The sequence below is a fragment of the Rana temporaria genome, chromosome 1 (genome assembly GCF_905171775.1).
Source record: "Rana temporaria chromosome 1, aRanTem1.1, whole genome shotgun sequence".
NCBI lineage: Eukaryota > Metazoa > Chordata > Amphibia > Anura > Ranidae > Rana > Rana temporaria.
The window spans coordinates 575,724,277-575,742,730 of NC_053489.1; the positions used below are offsets into that span (position 1 = coordinate 575,724,277).

Sequence of the window (18,454 nt, forward strand, 5' to 3'; positions counted from 1 at the left end):
GTAATGTATCCCTATGGGATTGTGGACGTTAGCGGATGATGCATTCGCTAACGTCCGTAACGATCCGCTTTTTCAGACGGAAGAAAACCCTATTTTTCTTCCGTCTGGCGGAACGGATTGGATTTGTATTCATTCGATTCCCCATAGGGGAGAGCGGAGGAAAGACAGGGCGGTCTCTGCACAGTGTGCAGGGCCCGCCCTGTCCGCCGACAGCTCAGCGGGGATTTACGGATGATCCCCGTTGAGCCGACGGACACACACGGGCGGATCAATACGGATCCGCTCCGTGTGAAAGGGCCCTAAGGGTTTGATTATACCAGGTGTAATAATAATGCGCTGGGCAGCCTTGCAGCCAAATGCTTTGTTTCCTATCAGGCCCATTCATACCACCCTATTGCAGTTGCCTGTGCAGACCACATTAGGGAGACCCTCTCTATTCGTCTTGTTTACCGTCTTTATCAAGAGTATTGCCAGTGGATCCACCAGCTTAGTGGAGAATCTGTCCGCTGATCCTCGCTGAGCAGGCAGATGACAGGTCAGCTGGTAGTTGGACAGCCAGTTTGGACTTCTGTCATTCGGTCCGATCCGTGTGACCCCCATTCCGTCTGTTTTTGGCAGATGGGATCGGATTGGATGTCGGTGGGTATAAAAGGACACATGTCCGTTTACATCCACCACTCCATAGAGTGCAATGGATGGTCCTCCTCAAAAATCATCGGGCGAACCGGATCGGTCTGCCCTTGTGAAAGGGGACTAAAAGTAAAAGAAAATCCCAAAATTTGGGTTGTCATTGCAACAGAAATAGAAGATACATGTACACTAGTTCTTGTGACCCGATAATCAGGATAACCAGGATTCCTCCACTTTGGAGATATTTTCTCCCACTTTTTGTTGTGGCTATGGGACAGGAAGTATAGGAAAATCTCCTTAATGGGAAAAAAAAGATTGTTATAACCCTCCCTTACTCTATTTAATATTAAAAAAAAAAATACTTTTAGCTATACAAACATATCATACTTACCTCCACTGTGCCGTTTGTTTTGCACAGAGTGGTCCTCGTCTTCTGGGGTCCCCCAACGCAGCTCCTCCCTGCATCGGTAAACCCCCTAGGAAAAGCGTTCTCCCTGGGGGGTTAACTTGCGGGCCTGCTCCCGAATCCAGTATTTGCGTCCATAGACACAGAATGTCAAACTTGGCCCCGCCCCCTCCTCATTTTGATTGACAGCAGCGGGAGCCAATGACATGCGCTGCTATCAATCTATCCAATCAAGGGCAGAGAACCCCGGTCAGAGAAGTAGATCGTGTCGCGGGCGGGGGAACGAATGGGCTTAGGTGAGTAAAAGGGCGGGGGAACGAACGGGCTTAGGTGAGTAAAAGGGCGGGCTGGGGGGCTGCTCAGTGTCAGAAGTTTTTTCATAGGATGCATTAAGGTGAAAAAATATAAGGGTTTACAACCCCTTTAATTTCACTTTTTGACTTTTCAATAAAGTAAATGCACCACTGCCATCCTCCTGCACACTTAACACTGCATTCTAGTGTAGCTGCTGGTGGAGCCCTGTAGATCAGGGGTCTCCAAACTTTTGAAACAAAGGGCTAAATTTACTACCCTTTGAACTAGGCCAGTGGGAGTATAAAATGCCATAGGCTTAGTGGTCAGTGGGAGTGGACTCTGTTGGGATTGCCTAATGTAAGGAGGGACTCCGCTGGGGGCACCTGATGTAAGAAGGGACTCCGCTGGGGGCACCTGATGTAAGAAAGGAAACTCCGCTGCGGGCACCTGATGTAAGAAGGGACTCCACTGGGAGCACCTAATGTAAGGAGGGACTCCGCTGGGGGTACCTTATGTAAGGAGGGACTCCGCTGGGGACGGGACACCTAATGTAAGGAGAGAGTCTGCTGGGGGCACCTGATAGAAAGGAGGGACTCCGCTGGGGGCACCTGATGTAAGGAGGGACTCTGCTGGGGGCACCTGATGTAAGGAGGGACTCCGCTGGGGGCACCTGATGTAGGGAGGGACTCCGCTGGGGACGGGACACCTAATGTAAGGAGAGAATCTGCTTGGGGCACCTGATGTAAGGAGGGACTCCGCTGGGGGCACCTGATGTAAGAAGGGACTCCGCTAGGGGCACCTGATGTAGGGAGGGACTCCGCTAGGGGCACCTGATTTAGGGAGGGACTCCGCTATGAGCACCTGATGTAGGGAGGGACTCCGCCAAGGGCACCTGATGTAAGGAGGGACTCCACTGGAGACGGGACACCTGATGTAAGGAGGGACTCTGCTGGGGGCACCTGATGTAAGGAGGTGCTCAGCTGGGAATGCCTGATGTAAGGAGGGGCTCTGCTGGGAATGCCTGATGTAAGGAGGGGCTCTGCTGGGGGCACCTGATGTAAACATCCCTTGTAATAGAAATAAAGCATGACATGACAGGTCCTCTTTAATGTGAGATCTGGGGTCAAAAATATCTCAGATCTCACACTTACACTTAAATGCAATTAAAAAAAAAAACTTTTATTTTTTTAAATAAATAAATATCCCCTTTAAGACCATTGGGCGAAAATGACGTTTGACGTTGCTCCCGTCATCCAATGGTATGGAGTGGAGCAGGGGCAATCATTCCCTCACTCGACTTACAACTTCTGAGGGGAAAGGACCGAAGGCTCCGGTAAGCAGCAGAGATGACCGGGACGCGGCGTGGGAGGGGGGTGGGCACCACCAATAAAAGTGATCTTGCGGCGAATCCACCGCAGAGACCACTTTTATCTGAAAGCGGGCCTGTCCGCCATTGAGGACTGGACTGCCCACTATCTGCTGCCACGACAATGGTATTCAACACCAAAGTACCGACATATAAAGACAGTGGGCAGCCCGGAAGTGGTTAAATGGTACATGTTTAGGAGATATTTACACTACCTATAGGCAGTGGCGGCCTATCCACTAGGGGTGCCACCCCCTAATCAATGCGTCCAGCCCCTAATCTACATACAGGGTAGCCGGACGCATGGAGTCCAAGGTTTTTTTTTTTTTTTTATAAAGCATGTGATAAGAGCCAGAGGCTCTAATTGGCTTAAAAAAAGGGTGGGCTCTGGGGGCGCAGAGCACTGCGCCATGAGCCCACCCAGTTTTGTGACAATTAGCAAATTAATATTCGCTCTTGTCTTCCTGATTGTCCTCCTGGCCAATCTAAGACCCGATTGGCCGAGAGGAGAAGTGAGCGTATTGCCTGCCGAGGGAAGGAGGGGGGAAGCCACCCAGGACGCCGCCACCGTGAAGCCGAAGATGCAGGGGGAAGATGCAGAGGAGGAAGCCGCCACCATGTAGGAGGAGACAGAAGGAGCCAAAGCTGCTAGATGGGGTAAGTGGTGGGGGAACAGAAGAGCGAGGGACCGAACGACCTGGGGGGGTTGGCGACGGCTGTCTTGTTTGACACCCCCCAAAATGTCCAGTACCAGCCTCCACTGCCTGTAAGTATTATTATTATTATTATTATACAGGGTTTATAGCGCCAACAGTTTGCGCAGCGCTTTACAAAATGAGTAATAGGTGGATTCAGAAAGAGTTAGGCCGGCGTATCAGTAGATACGCCGACCTAACTTGTAATCTGCACCGTCCTAAGTTTAAGTGTCTTCTCAAACTGAGATACACTTAAACCTATCTAAGATACGACAGCCTGCGCTGTCGTATCTTAGGGTGCAATATTTAGGCTGGCCACTAGGTGGCGCTTCCATTGAGTTCGGCGTAGAATATGTAAATGACTAGATACGCCTATTCACGAACGTACGTGCGCCCGTCGCAGTAAAGATACGCTGTTTCCGTAAGAGATATGCCGCCTAAAGATAAAGATGCCCCCTAGGTGGCGTAGCCAATGTTAAGTATGGCCGTCGTTCCCGCGTCGAAATTTGAAAATTTTACGTCGTTTGGGTAAATCGTCCGTGAATAGGGCTGGATGTAATTTACGTCCACGTCGAAACCAATACGTCCTTGCGGCGTACTTTGGCGCAATACACACTGCGATATGTACACGGACGGCGCATGCGCCGTTCGTAAAAAACGTCAATCACGTCAGGTCACCCTCCAATAACATAAAACACGCCCCCTCAGCCTAATTTGAATTAGGCACGCTTACGCCGGCCACATTTACACTACGCAGCCGTAAGTTAGGAGGCAAGTACTTTGTGAATACAGTACTTGATTCTCTGACTTAAGGCGGCGTAGCGTAAATACGATACGCTACGCCGCCTTAAAGTTGCGGCAATCTACCTGAATCCAGCTATAAGCCTAATTATAGGCTTACCTATAGGTAAGAGCAAAAGATGGAAGTTTTCTTCCTCTTTAGGAATACATACTGTAGAGATTTTTTATAAGCAGAGTTTAGTGTGACTGTAAGAGACCAGAATGGAGCAGATAAGAGAAGGTCATACAGGAGTTACAATCACTCTTGGTGATCTACTTAGTATTTGACGTTTACAAAGAATAATACATAGCTAGCTTCCAAATCTACTTTTCAAAGTGACTTTACCAACAAGGAGCAGTTGCCCTCTGGGGTAGGAAAGGGTGTATTTTTAGCATTTAGTGGGGATCGGTGCTGTGTGATGCACTGTGCACACTGACAGGCGGAGATACATCGTCTGATGACGCCAATCATCGTAGTGCTTACCGCGATCCTCTGCCTGCATCAGCCGCCGGGCTCCGCTATATAAGTGCTCCGCGCACACAGAGCCGGGAGTTGTCTGTAGGTACAGCCAGGAGGGGTGTATCTAGAGCTGCGCGCTGTCCAGTGCTGACCAGGAGACCTCCAGTGATGCTGAGCCCGTGCAACAAGCAGATCCCAATGCAGACCAACAATGAGGAGAGAACGCAGGGCAAGTCCCAGCACTGCAACTTCAGGTGGCAGCCACCTTATGGGCTCTTGTTGCTTCTCATCATTCTGACTTCATGGACCAGCATCTGCCAAGGTAAGGACACCCCTTATCCTGTGTCTCTGAGACCCCCAAACTCCCCCTTACTAATCACTGGGCAGACATCCAGTACTTGCAGTGTGAAACTCCCTGCACTCAGTACACTGCTTTGGAAACTTTTTATCTTAACTAGAATAAATGCAAGAGGAAGACACAATTATCTATTATAATTATCTTTAGCTATTTTTCTGGCAAATCTTTGAATATATTTATTTTTGCATTTCCAGAGATAGATGCTGCATCAGGTGTCTTGTAGTACTACAGATCTCAGCATTTAGACTTATATATACTTTAAATACTTTGATTCTTTGTAGTTGCAGAATTGTGGATTTCCAGATACAGGTTCAAAAGTAATTTCTCTGCCAATGGTTTTAGTTTTTTCAAACACTGGGGAGCTATAAAAGTTTATTTGAGATAGGGATTTTCTATTTTTATTTTTTTAGGATCTAGTGGGGCTTTTTCTAAAGAAGAAAAAAAAACCTGCAAGACAAAAGCTCATTATGAAATACTTAACTTAATTCAAGCTATTGCAGCAGTCCCTGTACACCACTGTGACCGGCGACATGTCTCCCGGAGTTATTTCCTGGTTCGCAAACTCCGGCGCTGTGATTGGCCGGAGCCGCAATGGTGTCATGCATTCGCAGCACAGCTCCTGAAAAAGCGGGACACGAGCGAGCCGTTTCTTCAGTGCGCATGTGCCGAAGACGTCGGCACATGCAGGTACAGTGAATATCTCCTAAGACCCCTTTAACACTAAGGTGCTTTGCAGGTGCTATAACACTAAAAATAGCGCCCGCAATGTTCCCTGAAACAGCCAGACTGGAGCGGTGCGCTGGCAGGACGTTAAAAAAATTCCTGCTAGCAGCATCTTTGGAGCGGTGAAGGAGCGCCGCGGTGTGTATACAGCTCCTCCATCACTCCTGCCCATTGAAATTAATGGGCACCGCGGCCATACCGCCCGCAAAGCACCGCTGCAGTGGTGCTTTGTGGGTGGTTTTAACCCTTCTTTGGCCACTAGCAGGGGATAAAAGTGCCCCGCTAGCGGCCGAATACCTCCGCAAATGTGATGGTAAAGCGCCGCTAAAAATGGCCACCGCCGCCCATGCCCCAGTGTTAAAGGGGCCTAAACTGTGCAATGGTTTACGAGATATTCACGGTAACTACAGTACAGGTAAGCCTCATTATAGGCTTACCTGTAGGTAAAAGTGGTGTAACAGGGTTTACCACCACTTTAATATAAGATAAGACAATCTGAAAATCTTTATTAGTGTGTTAAAACATAAAAACAAGCTTTTGTCTCTCCAGAGGAACCCCTAAAATATTTTTCAGGTCTTGGGGAACTCAAACTAATTTCACTGGGAGGCAATGGCAAAAATGCTCTTATGTTAGTGGTCAGTAGGAAGAGTGCAATACGTAAGTGGTCAGTGTGTTCCCTTTTCAGACAGCTAAAAAGGTCATTTATGTCATACCCCTGGCTTTGTCAAATGCTGTTGGACCGGAAACTATCTGGACACCTATCAGATGGGGGGGGGGGGGGGGTCAATCAGCTACTGCTTAAGACCCCTTTCACACTGGGACGGTGGGGGCGTCGGCGGTAAAGTGCTGCCGAGTCTGTAGCGTCGCTTTACCGTTGTTTTAGCGGCGCTATTCGCCGCTAGCGGGGTGCTTTTAACCCCCGCTAGCTTTGCCGGTGGCTCGGCGGTGCTGCCCATTGATTTCAATGGGCAGGGGCACTTTAGGAGCGGTGTATTCACTGCTCCTACAGCGCCTCAAAGATTCGGCTGGCAGGACTTTTTTTTACCGTCCTGCCAGCGCACTGCTCCAGGGCTTTCACACTAGAGTGAATGGTGCCACTTGTTCAGGGCGCAATTCTATAGAATCCTAGGGGTTGCTAGGGCTTCCTTAATGAAGGTATAACATTTAGCAACACATTGCTACACTTAGAGGCGCCTCTCTTCTCTTTTATGCTCTGTGGCTCCTGCTGGATTTTGCTTCTAATCCCCTTGTGGAGGCTTCCATTTGTGGATGGACATTTTATGGTTACACAACCTATTGCATTGCTATAATCTTTTTATATGGTCTATAAACTGAAGGATTTATGAATAAATGGTTGTGGAACGAATCATCTGAGTTTACATTATTTCTTATGGGGAAATTGACTTTGATATACAAGTGCTTTGGATTACAAGCACATTTCTGGAACAAATTATGCTCACAATCCAAGGTTTTACTGTAATTGTTTTTAAAGTGTATCTTTGATGGGAGATTCTAACCTGGGAAGTGGCAGCAGGCTTACTTTGCAATGAGCAGTGACGGTATGTGATATGCAGTAACTCAGAGTAACAAGTGAAAGATAAATTTTGATTGCTTGCTCTGGATTGCACCTTATTTCTATATGCCTTATTAAATACACCAGCGAGCTCGTGTTTGGGTTTTTGGGGAAAACCAATGTTGGCACTTCTACTGGAACCGGCTTATAGAGAGATATTATATCATTTTGCATCCCTCAAAACTAAATTCTAGGTCTTCATAGGTTTCCCTGCAGCATTCTGCTGCCCACTTTTAGTGAACTGTTTACCTCCAGTAAAGATGTCCAGTGGTGGTATTCAGGGTTGCTGCTAGAAATCACGGGGCCCCGTACAGCCTACCTGGCGTGGCCCCCACCAATATATCAAAACAAGATTTTCACAAAAAATACACAAAAATCTTTATTAGCGGACACAAACATAATAGAGAATCTGTGTGAATTAGCTCTTTTTTAATCGTTTTTTTATTTTTTACATTTTAAAAATGTATAATTTAAAAAAAATGTTTACAAATTTATTTTTTAACAGGACAATGAAGCCAACAGTGCCACGGGGAGGGGGGGGGGGGGGGTCTGGTGCATCACAGTGACATAGGGCACATGGGGGGATCAGAAGTGGGCAGAACAAGGAAGGAGATCGATGCAGGGGAAGGAATTACAGGAATGATGCCCTGTGTCTGTGTCTCTCCCTGCAGCAGCTGAAAGCCAGAGGGAGGGAGAGAAACCGACTTTCAGTAGCTGCAGAGAGCCGCACAGGGCATCTTTCTGTAATTGCACCTCTGCCCAACCACACCCATTCCTCCTGCTGTTTGGGCCCCCCTGTGTGCCTGGGCCCCCTACAGGAGGGCTGGTGGTCCCCCCCTATCAGCGGCCCTGGTGGTATTGGGTCTCTGTGTATATCTTTAAGCAATACCTGTTTTTCTTTTTCAGTTTTGGATAGAATGAGGAAGGGTCAGACCAGCCTTTCTCCACCATGGTTCTGTGGCTCCAGAAACTGATGTGGGTTCTTGAGCCAGGAGAAATTTCTGCCCCTTATATATGTAATTTTTATTTTATTTTTTAACACATCACCAATGATCTTTTTGGTTATATAAAAGGAGTAATTCTTCCCATTGATCCTGATCCCAGTAATCAGTAAACTGTAGATGTTGTAAATTTTTGACAGGGGTTGCTCTATGTTAAAAAGGTTCAGAAAAGCTGGGTTAGACCCCGAGTCAAGTTTATTTTGATGTCTGTGTTGCCACCGGGGACATTGGTCCCTCTTTTTTTACTGGTGATGACAAGTTGTTTACAGGACAGGAGGTGATGAGAGATGTTCCAATGGGAACACCTAGACAGTTGTCTAGGATGGGGGATTTCCCTAATTTTGGAAGATTTCTCTGGGGCAGGAAGCAAAGGTAAATTTCCCAAAAGGTAGAGAGACAGCAAAAAAAAATACAAAAAATAAACTGACAAGGGTTTAAACTATTTCCTACTTTACCCAAAATGAAGAAAAAGTAGATGCTACGTTGCCTTTTAATAAAAAGGGGTGACAGGTCCTCTTTAACACGTTCCTATGGTGAGCAATGGGTCTAATGATAGGTTGGCATTACTCTGTAGAAAGCACTCGGCCTTATTTTGGAGGCAACACCCAATACATATTCAGTTGTCTGCCATGTTTCCATATATGTAAAAAAAAGAGCTGGTCCTCGAATACTAGGAAATGTATTATTTTTTATAGACATGGAACTTTCAGGAAAAACGCAATCATCCTGCATTTATATACTGCCCATAGCTTCCTGTGCAGTTAAAACCTGGTGTGAACTGGCATTATCACCAGACAGTAAAAACACTATAACTTTTTGATATTCTAATGCAAAAATGTTCCTAATTATTAGAAACCACCTAAGGTGTATCTATCAACAAAACTATATTTTCTACACTCATTAATAAACAGTTAACCTTTGCCAAATCAAATCATGTTTTTGTTAAAGGGGTTGTAAAGGTTCATGTTTTTTTACCTTAATGCATTCTATGCATTAACCTCCCTGGCGGTATGATTCTTTCAGAAAAAAGGTGCTGAAAGCGGTACCATTATTTTGCATGGAAATTTGGCGTTTTAGATTGCAGGCCTGCAATTCTTAGGAATAACTCACCTAAATCTGTCCAAACCAGAGTCTCTAATAGACTATGACAAAGTTTGAAACACAAAATCATAAATTATAATATAATAAATAATAACAAATAATAATTTAATAATAACAATAGTTTTTATTCAATAAATTTTAACAAATAATATATTCAGATACTCAGATTTTTTGGGGGGTCAAACAGGGGTGCAAAATCATAATTCAATAAATGTCTCGGGTGTGAAATTCTTTAAAGCACGGTATGGCGCAAAGTCCAACATCGCAATCGAGACAACAGTAGCGCGTTTCTTTGCGAATTTTCCTTCCGCTGGCGTCGCACTTGGAGCAGCAAACCACACACATCCGTGTGGGTGCTGTTTTTTTTGGAGTGGGTGGTACGTGGTCCAAAAAATGACGACCAGTTAGTCGCTCTGGATTTACAACCCCAGAAGCCCGTCGTCCAGAACGGTTTACCGCCGTTGGCGTTTGGTGTTTGAGGAAAATTTGTTCAGCCACCTTCCACATAAAGTCTGCATGGACCATAGACCTGACATTTTTTTTTTGAGCAGGATGAAAGAGTTCCAAAGACATTGCTCCAAAAGATGTCGGAAAATCTTTTTATAATATTTTTTTTGCTGCTTTCTCATTGCAGGGTAAAAAGTCATGGCCTGGTCAGCCCTGTCCACACCTCCCATCGTGTGGTTGTAGTCCAACACCACCTGTGGCTTTCGAACGTCTTTTCCACCTTTGGTATGGACCATGGCGGTGGAGGTATTATGGACCGTGCTCAAAAGGGAAACGTCCTTTTTGTCCCGCCCGAGCTTTTTATTTGGAAATCCTGACGGCATGTCACGCCGGTTAGGCCTCACAGTCCCATAAGCGTCTGTCCTATTCAGAAGTAGGAACTCGTATAGTTCTGGGGACGTATAGAAATTGTCCGTAGTGATACAGTAGCCCTGGTTGAGCAAGGGCTCTATCAATGAAAGGACTGAAGCGGTTGCCATTCCATAGTCACTGAATCTCCGTGAGAATTTGGTCCCTTTGCCAGTATACAGTACTGAGTTCCAAATATATCCAGAGCTGGACTCACAAAGCATAAAGGATTTTATCCCAAAGCGAGCGCGCTTAGACGCAATGAATTGAATCCAGCTTAGGCGACCTTTGTAGGCCATGAGACTTTCGTCTATTGTAATGTCCCTCTCAGGTATGTAGGTCCGCTGGAAGTTCTGCAGGATCTGGATGAGAACGTTAGTCAAATTCCTCGTTATTTGCAAAGTGCAAATATTTCATCATAAGTGAAAACCGATATTCGGACATTACTGTTCCAAAAAAAGGTGTGGCCAATAATTTATTTGTGGTCCAGTACCACTTTTGGAGTGGTTTTCCCACCACTCCCTGTAAAATTAGGAGGCCAAGGAATTTCCATATATCCTCGCTGGTCACAGGCTCCCATTTTCTGCGCCTTGAAAATAACTGCTGGGTAGCAGATTGCTGTTCTTCATACCGATTTGTCTCCAAAACAATTTTGTCGATCACCTCATCGGTCAAAAAAAGTCGGAGGTATTCTAAGGGATTGTCATCCTCCATGTCCACTTTTATTCCAGGTGATCCTGTGAATGGAAACCTAGGGGGCGCTACGTGCTCCGTAGCGCAATCAATTGCGCACCAGGTCCGCACGTCGCTGGGCACAGGTGCAGGATCGTCAACCACATCGCTTTCTGCATCCGACGACAAACTTTCCCACACGTCGCTGTCGCTCAGCTCCTCCGCAATGGATTCGGCATCGCTGTCGCTGTTTGGCAGCAGGTCGCATAATGAGTTTGATGTAGAGGCGCGCTTTGCCATTATTGCTGTGCAGTATACAGACACTGGTACAGTAATGGTACAGTAATTCTGCAGACAGGGCACTGTAAAGCACTGGGGGGGGGGGCAATCAAAGGTCACTGTATTTTTTTTAAAATTTTATCCAATAATATCAGTGTGTTTTACTGTGTTTTACATTGTTGCTACTTATAGGATTTGAATACCATACCTTACACATTTTCCCCTTCGCTTCATGCTCGTTTTGTCTAGGGGAATCGGCTATTTGTTTTAAAATATGATCCGTACTTACCCGTTTTCGAGATGCATCTTCTTCCGTCGCTTCCGGGTATGGGTCTTCGGGAGCGGGCGTTCCTTCTTGATTGACAGTCTTCCGAGAGGCTTCCGATGGTCGCATCCATCGCGTCACTCGTAGCCGAAAGAAGCCGAACGTCGGTGCGGCTCTATACTGCGCCTGCGCACCGACGTTCGGCTTCTTTCGGAAAATCGTGACGCGATGGATGCGACCGTCGGAAGCCTCTCGGAAGACTGTCAATCAAGAAGGAACGCCCAGTCCCGCAGCCCATACCCGGAAGCGGCGGAGAAGATGTATCTCGTAAACGGGTAAGTACGGATCATATTTTAAAACAAATAGCCGATTCCCCTAGAAAAAACGAGCATGAAGCGAAGGGGAAAATGTGTAAGGTATGGGTGAACCTCCGCTTTAATGCTGCTTCCACTTTTCCCCCATGTTGCATATATAGTAGTTATAAATTATATTGGGTCTGCGATCAAAAGTAACACTTCTGTCTTTGCAGATGACACTAAGCTATGCAGTAAAATAACGTCCTTACAGAATGTCTCCAATTTAAAAGCCGACCTCAATGTCTAATTGGGCGACTATGTGGCAGATGAGGTTTAATGTTGATAAATGTAAAGTTATGCACTTGGGGGCTAAGAATATGCATGCATCCAGGGAAAATCCGATTGCCTCTCGGGGGATCAGGAAGGAATTTTTTGCCCTGCTGTAGCAAATTGGAGCATGCTCTGCTGGGGGTTTTCGCCTTCCTCTGCATTAACTGTGGGTATAGAACTGGGTATATGGGATTGTACGATATTTTTTATTTTATTTATTTTTGTGGTTAGACTGGATAGATTTTTTTCAACCTGGCTAACTATGTAACTATGTAACATAGCCAGCGCCTCCCAGCTGCCGCCTCAGAAGCCTGGGGCAGTAGGTAGTTCTCGGATCTGAAAAGCAGGATTTCATGGAATTCAAGAAAAAATCCAAATTTATTTATTTCCTGCACAGACGATGTTGCTTAGCAATGGCTAAACAATCACAAGAATCAGCAGATCAAGCACAGGTGTCATTTTTGGATCAGCCTATTAGAAGCTTGTAACCAGTAGCCACTCTAGTAGAATGTAGGATGGACAGAGCTATGGAATGTTGAATAATATAACAGTGGGAAGCAACTAACTATTACTATGTTGCTATAGTTCCACAGAATTTTTTTACAATTAAATTAGGGGAGGGGGGTAAAAACAGTGTGATGGAAGGGGTTAGGTCAGTAGTGGCTTCTGCTATGGTGCCCTCTTCCTTGTGGGTGTGGTCCTCTCTCCTTGCAGGGGAGTAGTTCATACGAGGTAGAAGATTCCAAGAGACTTTCAAAACAAGGATGTGAGTGTATATGTGACTTTATTCTTCCCTTTTGTGGGCACCCCTATAATAGGGACATGTTTGCATAATGTTTCCATAATATGGACTGATCTAAACTATGGGACTTTGATTAGGTCCCAGCGCAGATTACTGTGCAATATAGAACTGGGATGGAGGGAACACAGTTGGCTTGGGACTAAGGATGAGCTCCGGCGTGTTTACACAGCCCTCACGCAGAGCCCGCCAGAAATTCAGCACTGCGCTGCACTAATCACAGGCAGGGAGACATTTCCCGATCTCTGCAGCCGAGCATCGGGACAATGTCTCACTGCCTGTGATTAGCGCAGCGCAGTACCGACCTCCTGGCGGGCTCTGCATGTGGGCTGTGCGAACGCGCCGGAGCTCATCCTTACTTGGGACAGGAGCAGTGGTAGCTAGTTGATGGATGTGGTCTATAGGGTCAAGACACATCTCTCTTGGGCATCCGGGCCACTGTAACCAGTCCTCAACTTCAGCTCATGACCCTGCATAGGGTCCCATCTGAAACCACAATATACAGTAGGGATCGAAAGTTTGGGCACCCCAGGTAAAAATTTGTATTAATGTGCATAACGAAGCCAAGGAAAGATGGAAAAATCTCCAATAGGCATCAAATTACAGATTAGACATTCTTATAATATGTAAAAAAAAAAATAGATTTTATTTCCATCATTTACACTTACAGAAAAAAATATGGCGTCTGCAAAAGTTTGGGCACCCTGCAGAATTTATAGCATGTACTGCCCCCTTTGCAAAGCTGAGACCTGCCAGTGTCATGGATTGTTCTCAATCATCATCTGGGAAGACCAGGTGATGTCAATCTCAAAGGTTTTAAATGCCCAGACTCATCTGACCTTGCCCCAACAATCAGCACCATGGGTTCTTCTAAGCAGTTGTCTAGAAAACTGAAACTGAAAATAGTTGATGCTCACAAAGCTGGAGAAGGCTATAAGAAGATAGCAAGGCGTTTTCAGATGTCAATATGCTCTGTTCGGAATGTAATTAAGAAATGGCAGGCATCAGGAACAGTGGAAGTTAAAGCAAGATCTGGAAGACCAAGAAAAATATCAGACAGAACAGCTCGCAGGATTGTGAGAAAAGCAATTCAAAACCCACGTTTGACTGCACGATCCCTCCAGAAAGATCTGGCAGACACTGGAGTTGTGGTACACTATTCCACTATAAAGAGATACTTGTACAAATATGGTCTTCATGGAAGCGTCATCAGAAGAAAACCTCTTCTACGTCCTCACCACAAAAATCAGCGTTTGAACTTTGCAAATGAACATATAGACAAGCCTGATGCATTTTGGAAACAAGTTCTGTGGACCGATGAGGTTAAAATAGAACTTTTTGGCCGGAATGAGCAAAGGTACATTTGGAGAAGAAAGGGCACAGAATTTAATGAAAAGAACCTCTGTCCAACTGTTAAGCATGGGGGTGGATCAATCATGCTTTGGGGTTGTATTGCAGCCAGTGGCACAGGGAACATTTCACGAGTAGAAGGAAAAATGGATTCAATAAAATTTCAGCAAATTTTGGATGGTAACTTGATGCCATCTGTGAAAAAGCTGAAGTTAAAGAGAGGATGACTTCTACAAATGGATAATGATCCTAAACACACCTCAAAATCCACAGGGGATTACATCAAGAGGCATAAACTGAAGGTTTTGCCATGGCCTTCACAATCTCCTGACTTCAACATAATTGAAAATCTATGGATAGACCTTATAAGAGCAGTACGTGACAGACAGCCCAGAAATTTCAAAGAACTGGAAGACTTTTGTAAGGAAGAATGGGCAAAGATAGCTCAAACAAGAATTGAAAGACTCTTGGCTGGCTACAAAAAGCATTTACAAGCTGTGATACTTGCCAAAGGGGGCAGTACAAGATATTAACTCTGCAGGGTGCCCAAACTTTTGCAGACGCCATTTTTTTGTTTTCTGTCATTTTGAAAGTGTAAATGATGGAAATAAAATCTAACATTTTTTGACATATTATAAGAATGTCTAATCTGTAATTTTATGCCTTTTGGAGATTTTTCCATTTTTCCTTGGCTTTGTTATGCACATTAATACAAATTTTTACATGGGGTGCCCAAACTTTCGATCCCCACTGTAGGGAGGCCTTGCAAGTGTCAATAATAACAGATCTATCACTGCAGAAAATGTAGTAATTTTGTAGGGATGTTTCTGTAAAACATTTCGGGAGGTTGTCTATGAAAATATACATTTTTTTGTTGACAACTTTCACTGACGAGGTTTAAGAATTTGACTGAATATCTTGGTTTAATTTATATAGCTATAGCTTATACATTGTACTTACTATCAAATAATGAACCATTTTTGCTAGTATATTTGAATTTCTGCCAATTTTGTTGTTCTCTATAGTTAGGTAAACAGCCTACTGTAAGGTTTGCAGCGCCTCCAGATACGTACTAATTTCATTGTCATGCTGTCTTCTTGTGTGGATTCCTTTTGGCTGCTTTGCGTCCTGTATATCTGTCAGTGGCTTTCCTGACTTTGCCCAACCCGCTGACCTCGCAATAGACACATGGAGAATTCCTCTTTCCTGTCTGTTCTCATAATTTGGTTTTCTCCAAATACTGCTCATTAAAATGCTATACATTACAGAAAGTAGGAACTGACAGCTGAGTAAATGAGATTATTAGGGGCATTGTGTGTATGTACCTAGTTGTGTGGGTAGAATTTTATATTGCTAGGCATTTTAGAGCTTGTGCATATTCTGTGTCACATTATTTTGGGGAGATATTTTTAATGGCATGTTAAGCATCTAGGAGGAATATTACATTGATATATACAAAACAACAGCAAAGTCTGTGGGCACCAGCCCACAAATGTAATTACTTATATCTGCTTTCCATAAATGGCAAGTCTAATGAAAGTTATATCTGTGTATGGCGCAACACCTCAAAAAAAACACTGGTAGTTTGGGCTTATTTCCTCCCCTCGACATACACAGCCAGGCACACAGTATTTTTAGCAGTCTTTTTCTGGCTCAGGAATCAGTCTAGGGGTTTCTTTTTTTTTCTTTTTTATTGAGGAATAATGAACTTGGATGGAAATAAGGAGCATAGGATACCCCGGAACTGTAGAACTGCTAACTACTTTTGGCCCTTTCACACGTTTTTTTTAGGCGGACCTGAACGGGCGCTCCGTGTACCTCTATGGAGCCACCGATGTCAGTGGTGACATGCCCGCTGAAATCCGACCCGCTCCCAATCCGCCAAAGTATGACGGAGGAAAACTCTACTTCTCCATCCGTCTGGCGGATCGGATGATGGCGGACTCTACGGTCCGTTGTCATCCAATCCCCCATACGGGAGAGCGGCTCTTTGACAAGTTGGTCCCTGCACAGTGTGCAGAGACAGACCTGTCATCTGCCTACTCAGCGGGGATCGGCAGAGCGATCCCTGCTGAGCAAAGTGGAGCCCGCACACGGACAGCCCCATGTGAAAGGGCCCTTACTGTGGCTCCACTTGTCCAACTCTTGACAAAAGACTTTACACCCTCAGCTGCACAGCATCCTACAGTATTGCACCCCCGATTGGTTGCACTGGCACGATTCTAGCTGTACTTCTCCCAGCAAAAGTCCCACATAATCTGTCACAACCAGGGGTCAGGCTCAAAGAACAGTTGCTATATCGTTAGCGAAGCTATCACCAATTTGCAGAAAAGGTACACAGGCAGTCACCCTGGTGAATGACGCGGGCTCACCTGAGGTGCAGAGTCTAAGTACTAACCAGTGTTCACCAGATCTCCTGATGGTGGAGATAGATTTTGCTGCATGTTAGTACCTGGTCTCGGTCCTCAGGATCGCCCCACCAGGAGGTGAGCAAGCCAATGTCCAATGGTGGATAAGCAGGTAGGGATCAAACAGAAGCGTAGTCAGGAAACAAGCCAAAAGGTCAGTAAGGAGTAGTTGTAGGTTGGAATCATGCAGAAGCATAGTTGAGGATCAAACCAGGGGTCGATAGAGTGTGATAGCAAAATATGGACGGCAGTAGGGAAGACAGGAGCAAAATACTGGCTGAGAGAGCATGATAATTTGGCAAACAGGAAGTTCATGGGAGGAGCAAAGAGTTCAGGGTTCAAGACAAGATCATTCAAGGAGTTTTTTAGGGAACAGTTCAGCATTTCAGATAGCTCAGCAAGAAAAGACATTGTTTGACACAGCAGAGATCCCGGGTTCAAATCCAAGCCCTGACAGAATCTCGATTCTGTCTGTGATCTGTCCTTTTCCCGGAGACTAAAGAACTTTGCAGTCATTCTTGCACGCCTGGGGTCTTGTACTCACTCACAGAACCATCAATTTCCTCTTGCTGTTATCCAACAGGCTCTTTCCCTTTAAAGGAGGTGAAGACTCACTCAGCTTCTGGACAACTTGGGCTCTCTCCTACAGCTTCTTTCCTAGCTTTCCTCCAGTGAGCTTTTACCTCATTCCTAAGCCAAGCTGGGAACCCCACACCTTCAAACTGGCTTCTACCCAGGAGGGCGAGACCCTGAAATGCTGCCTACACCAGCATGCTGTAATCCCCCTTGTGCTGCTCAGACTATTTATGGGCTCTTCCCCCCCACCTTCTGGGCAAACCTCCCTAGGGAATGGCTGAATTCCCATAAATATCCAGACTGCAGTCTCTGCTCTCCCTCCCACTATGTTCTAGAAATCTCTAGCAGAGCAACAGCCTGTGAAAACCTGAGCCGCCCTAACCAATCAACTCCTGCTCTACTGATCACAGTGAAGCCAAACTAAATTTACCTAGCAGCTTCCCTAAACCTAGGAGGGTGTGGCACCCCAAAGGAAGGATAGCATTTCAGTCCATGGCTAAAATTGGGGACCAATAAAGGATATTGGGCGCCAGTCACTTTTGTCTTTTTAAAGTTTTATTTCAGAATGGTCAAGGAGGTGAGGGTTAGGTGTGCCAGATACTGTAGAAGATCACTTACAGCCTCTCCAGATCAATGTCCAGTTTCACAGTGTGAAAACCTTTAAGCTGACTTGGCAACACTGTAAGCATGCTCCCAAATTTTAGTGCGTCCTCCACGTGAGTCACCAGGCCCTTCTGAGAGGTAAGACTTCTTCCTGGCTCTCTCCTTTATGGGGCCTCCTCTGGGTCTCCTCCTTGGCACAGCTTCCTTAGTGGCAATTGATGGGCACACTGGCAGCATCTGATGGGGCACAGTAGCGGTAATTGATGGGCACACTGGCAGCATTTGGGACACAGTAGCGGCAATTGATGGGAACACTGGCAGCATCTGATGGGGCACAGTAGCAGCAATTGATGGGCATATGGGCAGCATTTGATGGGGCACACTGGCGGCAATTGATGGGCACAGTGTCAACAATTGATGGGTACAGTGGCTGTGTTTGATGGCACAGTGGCGGCAATTTATGGCTACAGTGGCTGCATTTGATAGCACAGTAGTTGCGTTTGATGGGCACAGTGGCTGCAATTGATGTTTTTTTTTTTTTTCAGTTTGTTTGCACCACCCCAAAAATGTTGAGCACCAGCCGCCACTGAATAGGTGTGCGCACACATGCACACTCCGCCTGCTGGTCTCTGGT

The 18,454-nt window shown here is 45.6% G+C and overlaps 1 protein-coding gene across 3 annotated transcripts in view; it reads left to right on the forward strand.

Annotated features, from left to right (window-relative positions):
- Positions 1-4,612: 4,612 nt before the first annotated feature.
- The window catches only part of NMU (neuromedin U), a 93,626-nt gene continuing 79,784 nt past the window's right edge, over positions 4,613-18,454 (forward strand). The window contains exon 1 of one of the 3 annotated variants that reach the window (XM_040334796.1): positions 4,613-4,953. In XM_040334796.1, the coding sequence (XP_040190730.1) occupies positions 4,800-4,953 (154 nt within the window). In that variant the 5' untranslated portion in view covers positions 4,613-4,799. The remainder of the gene's footprint in view (positions 4,954-18,454) is intronic. The other 2 variants (XM_040334800.1, XM_040334799.1) reach the window with 2 other exon arrangements.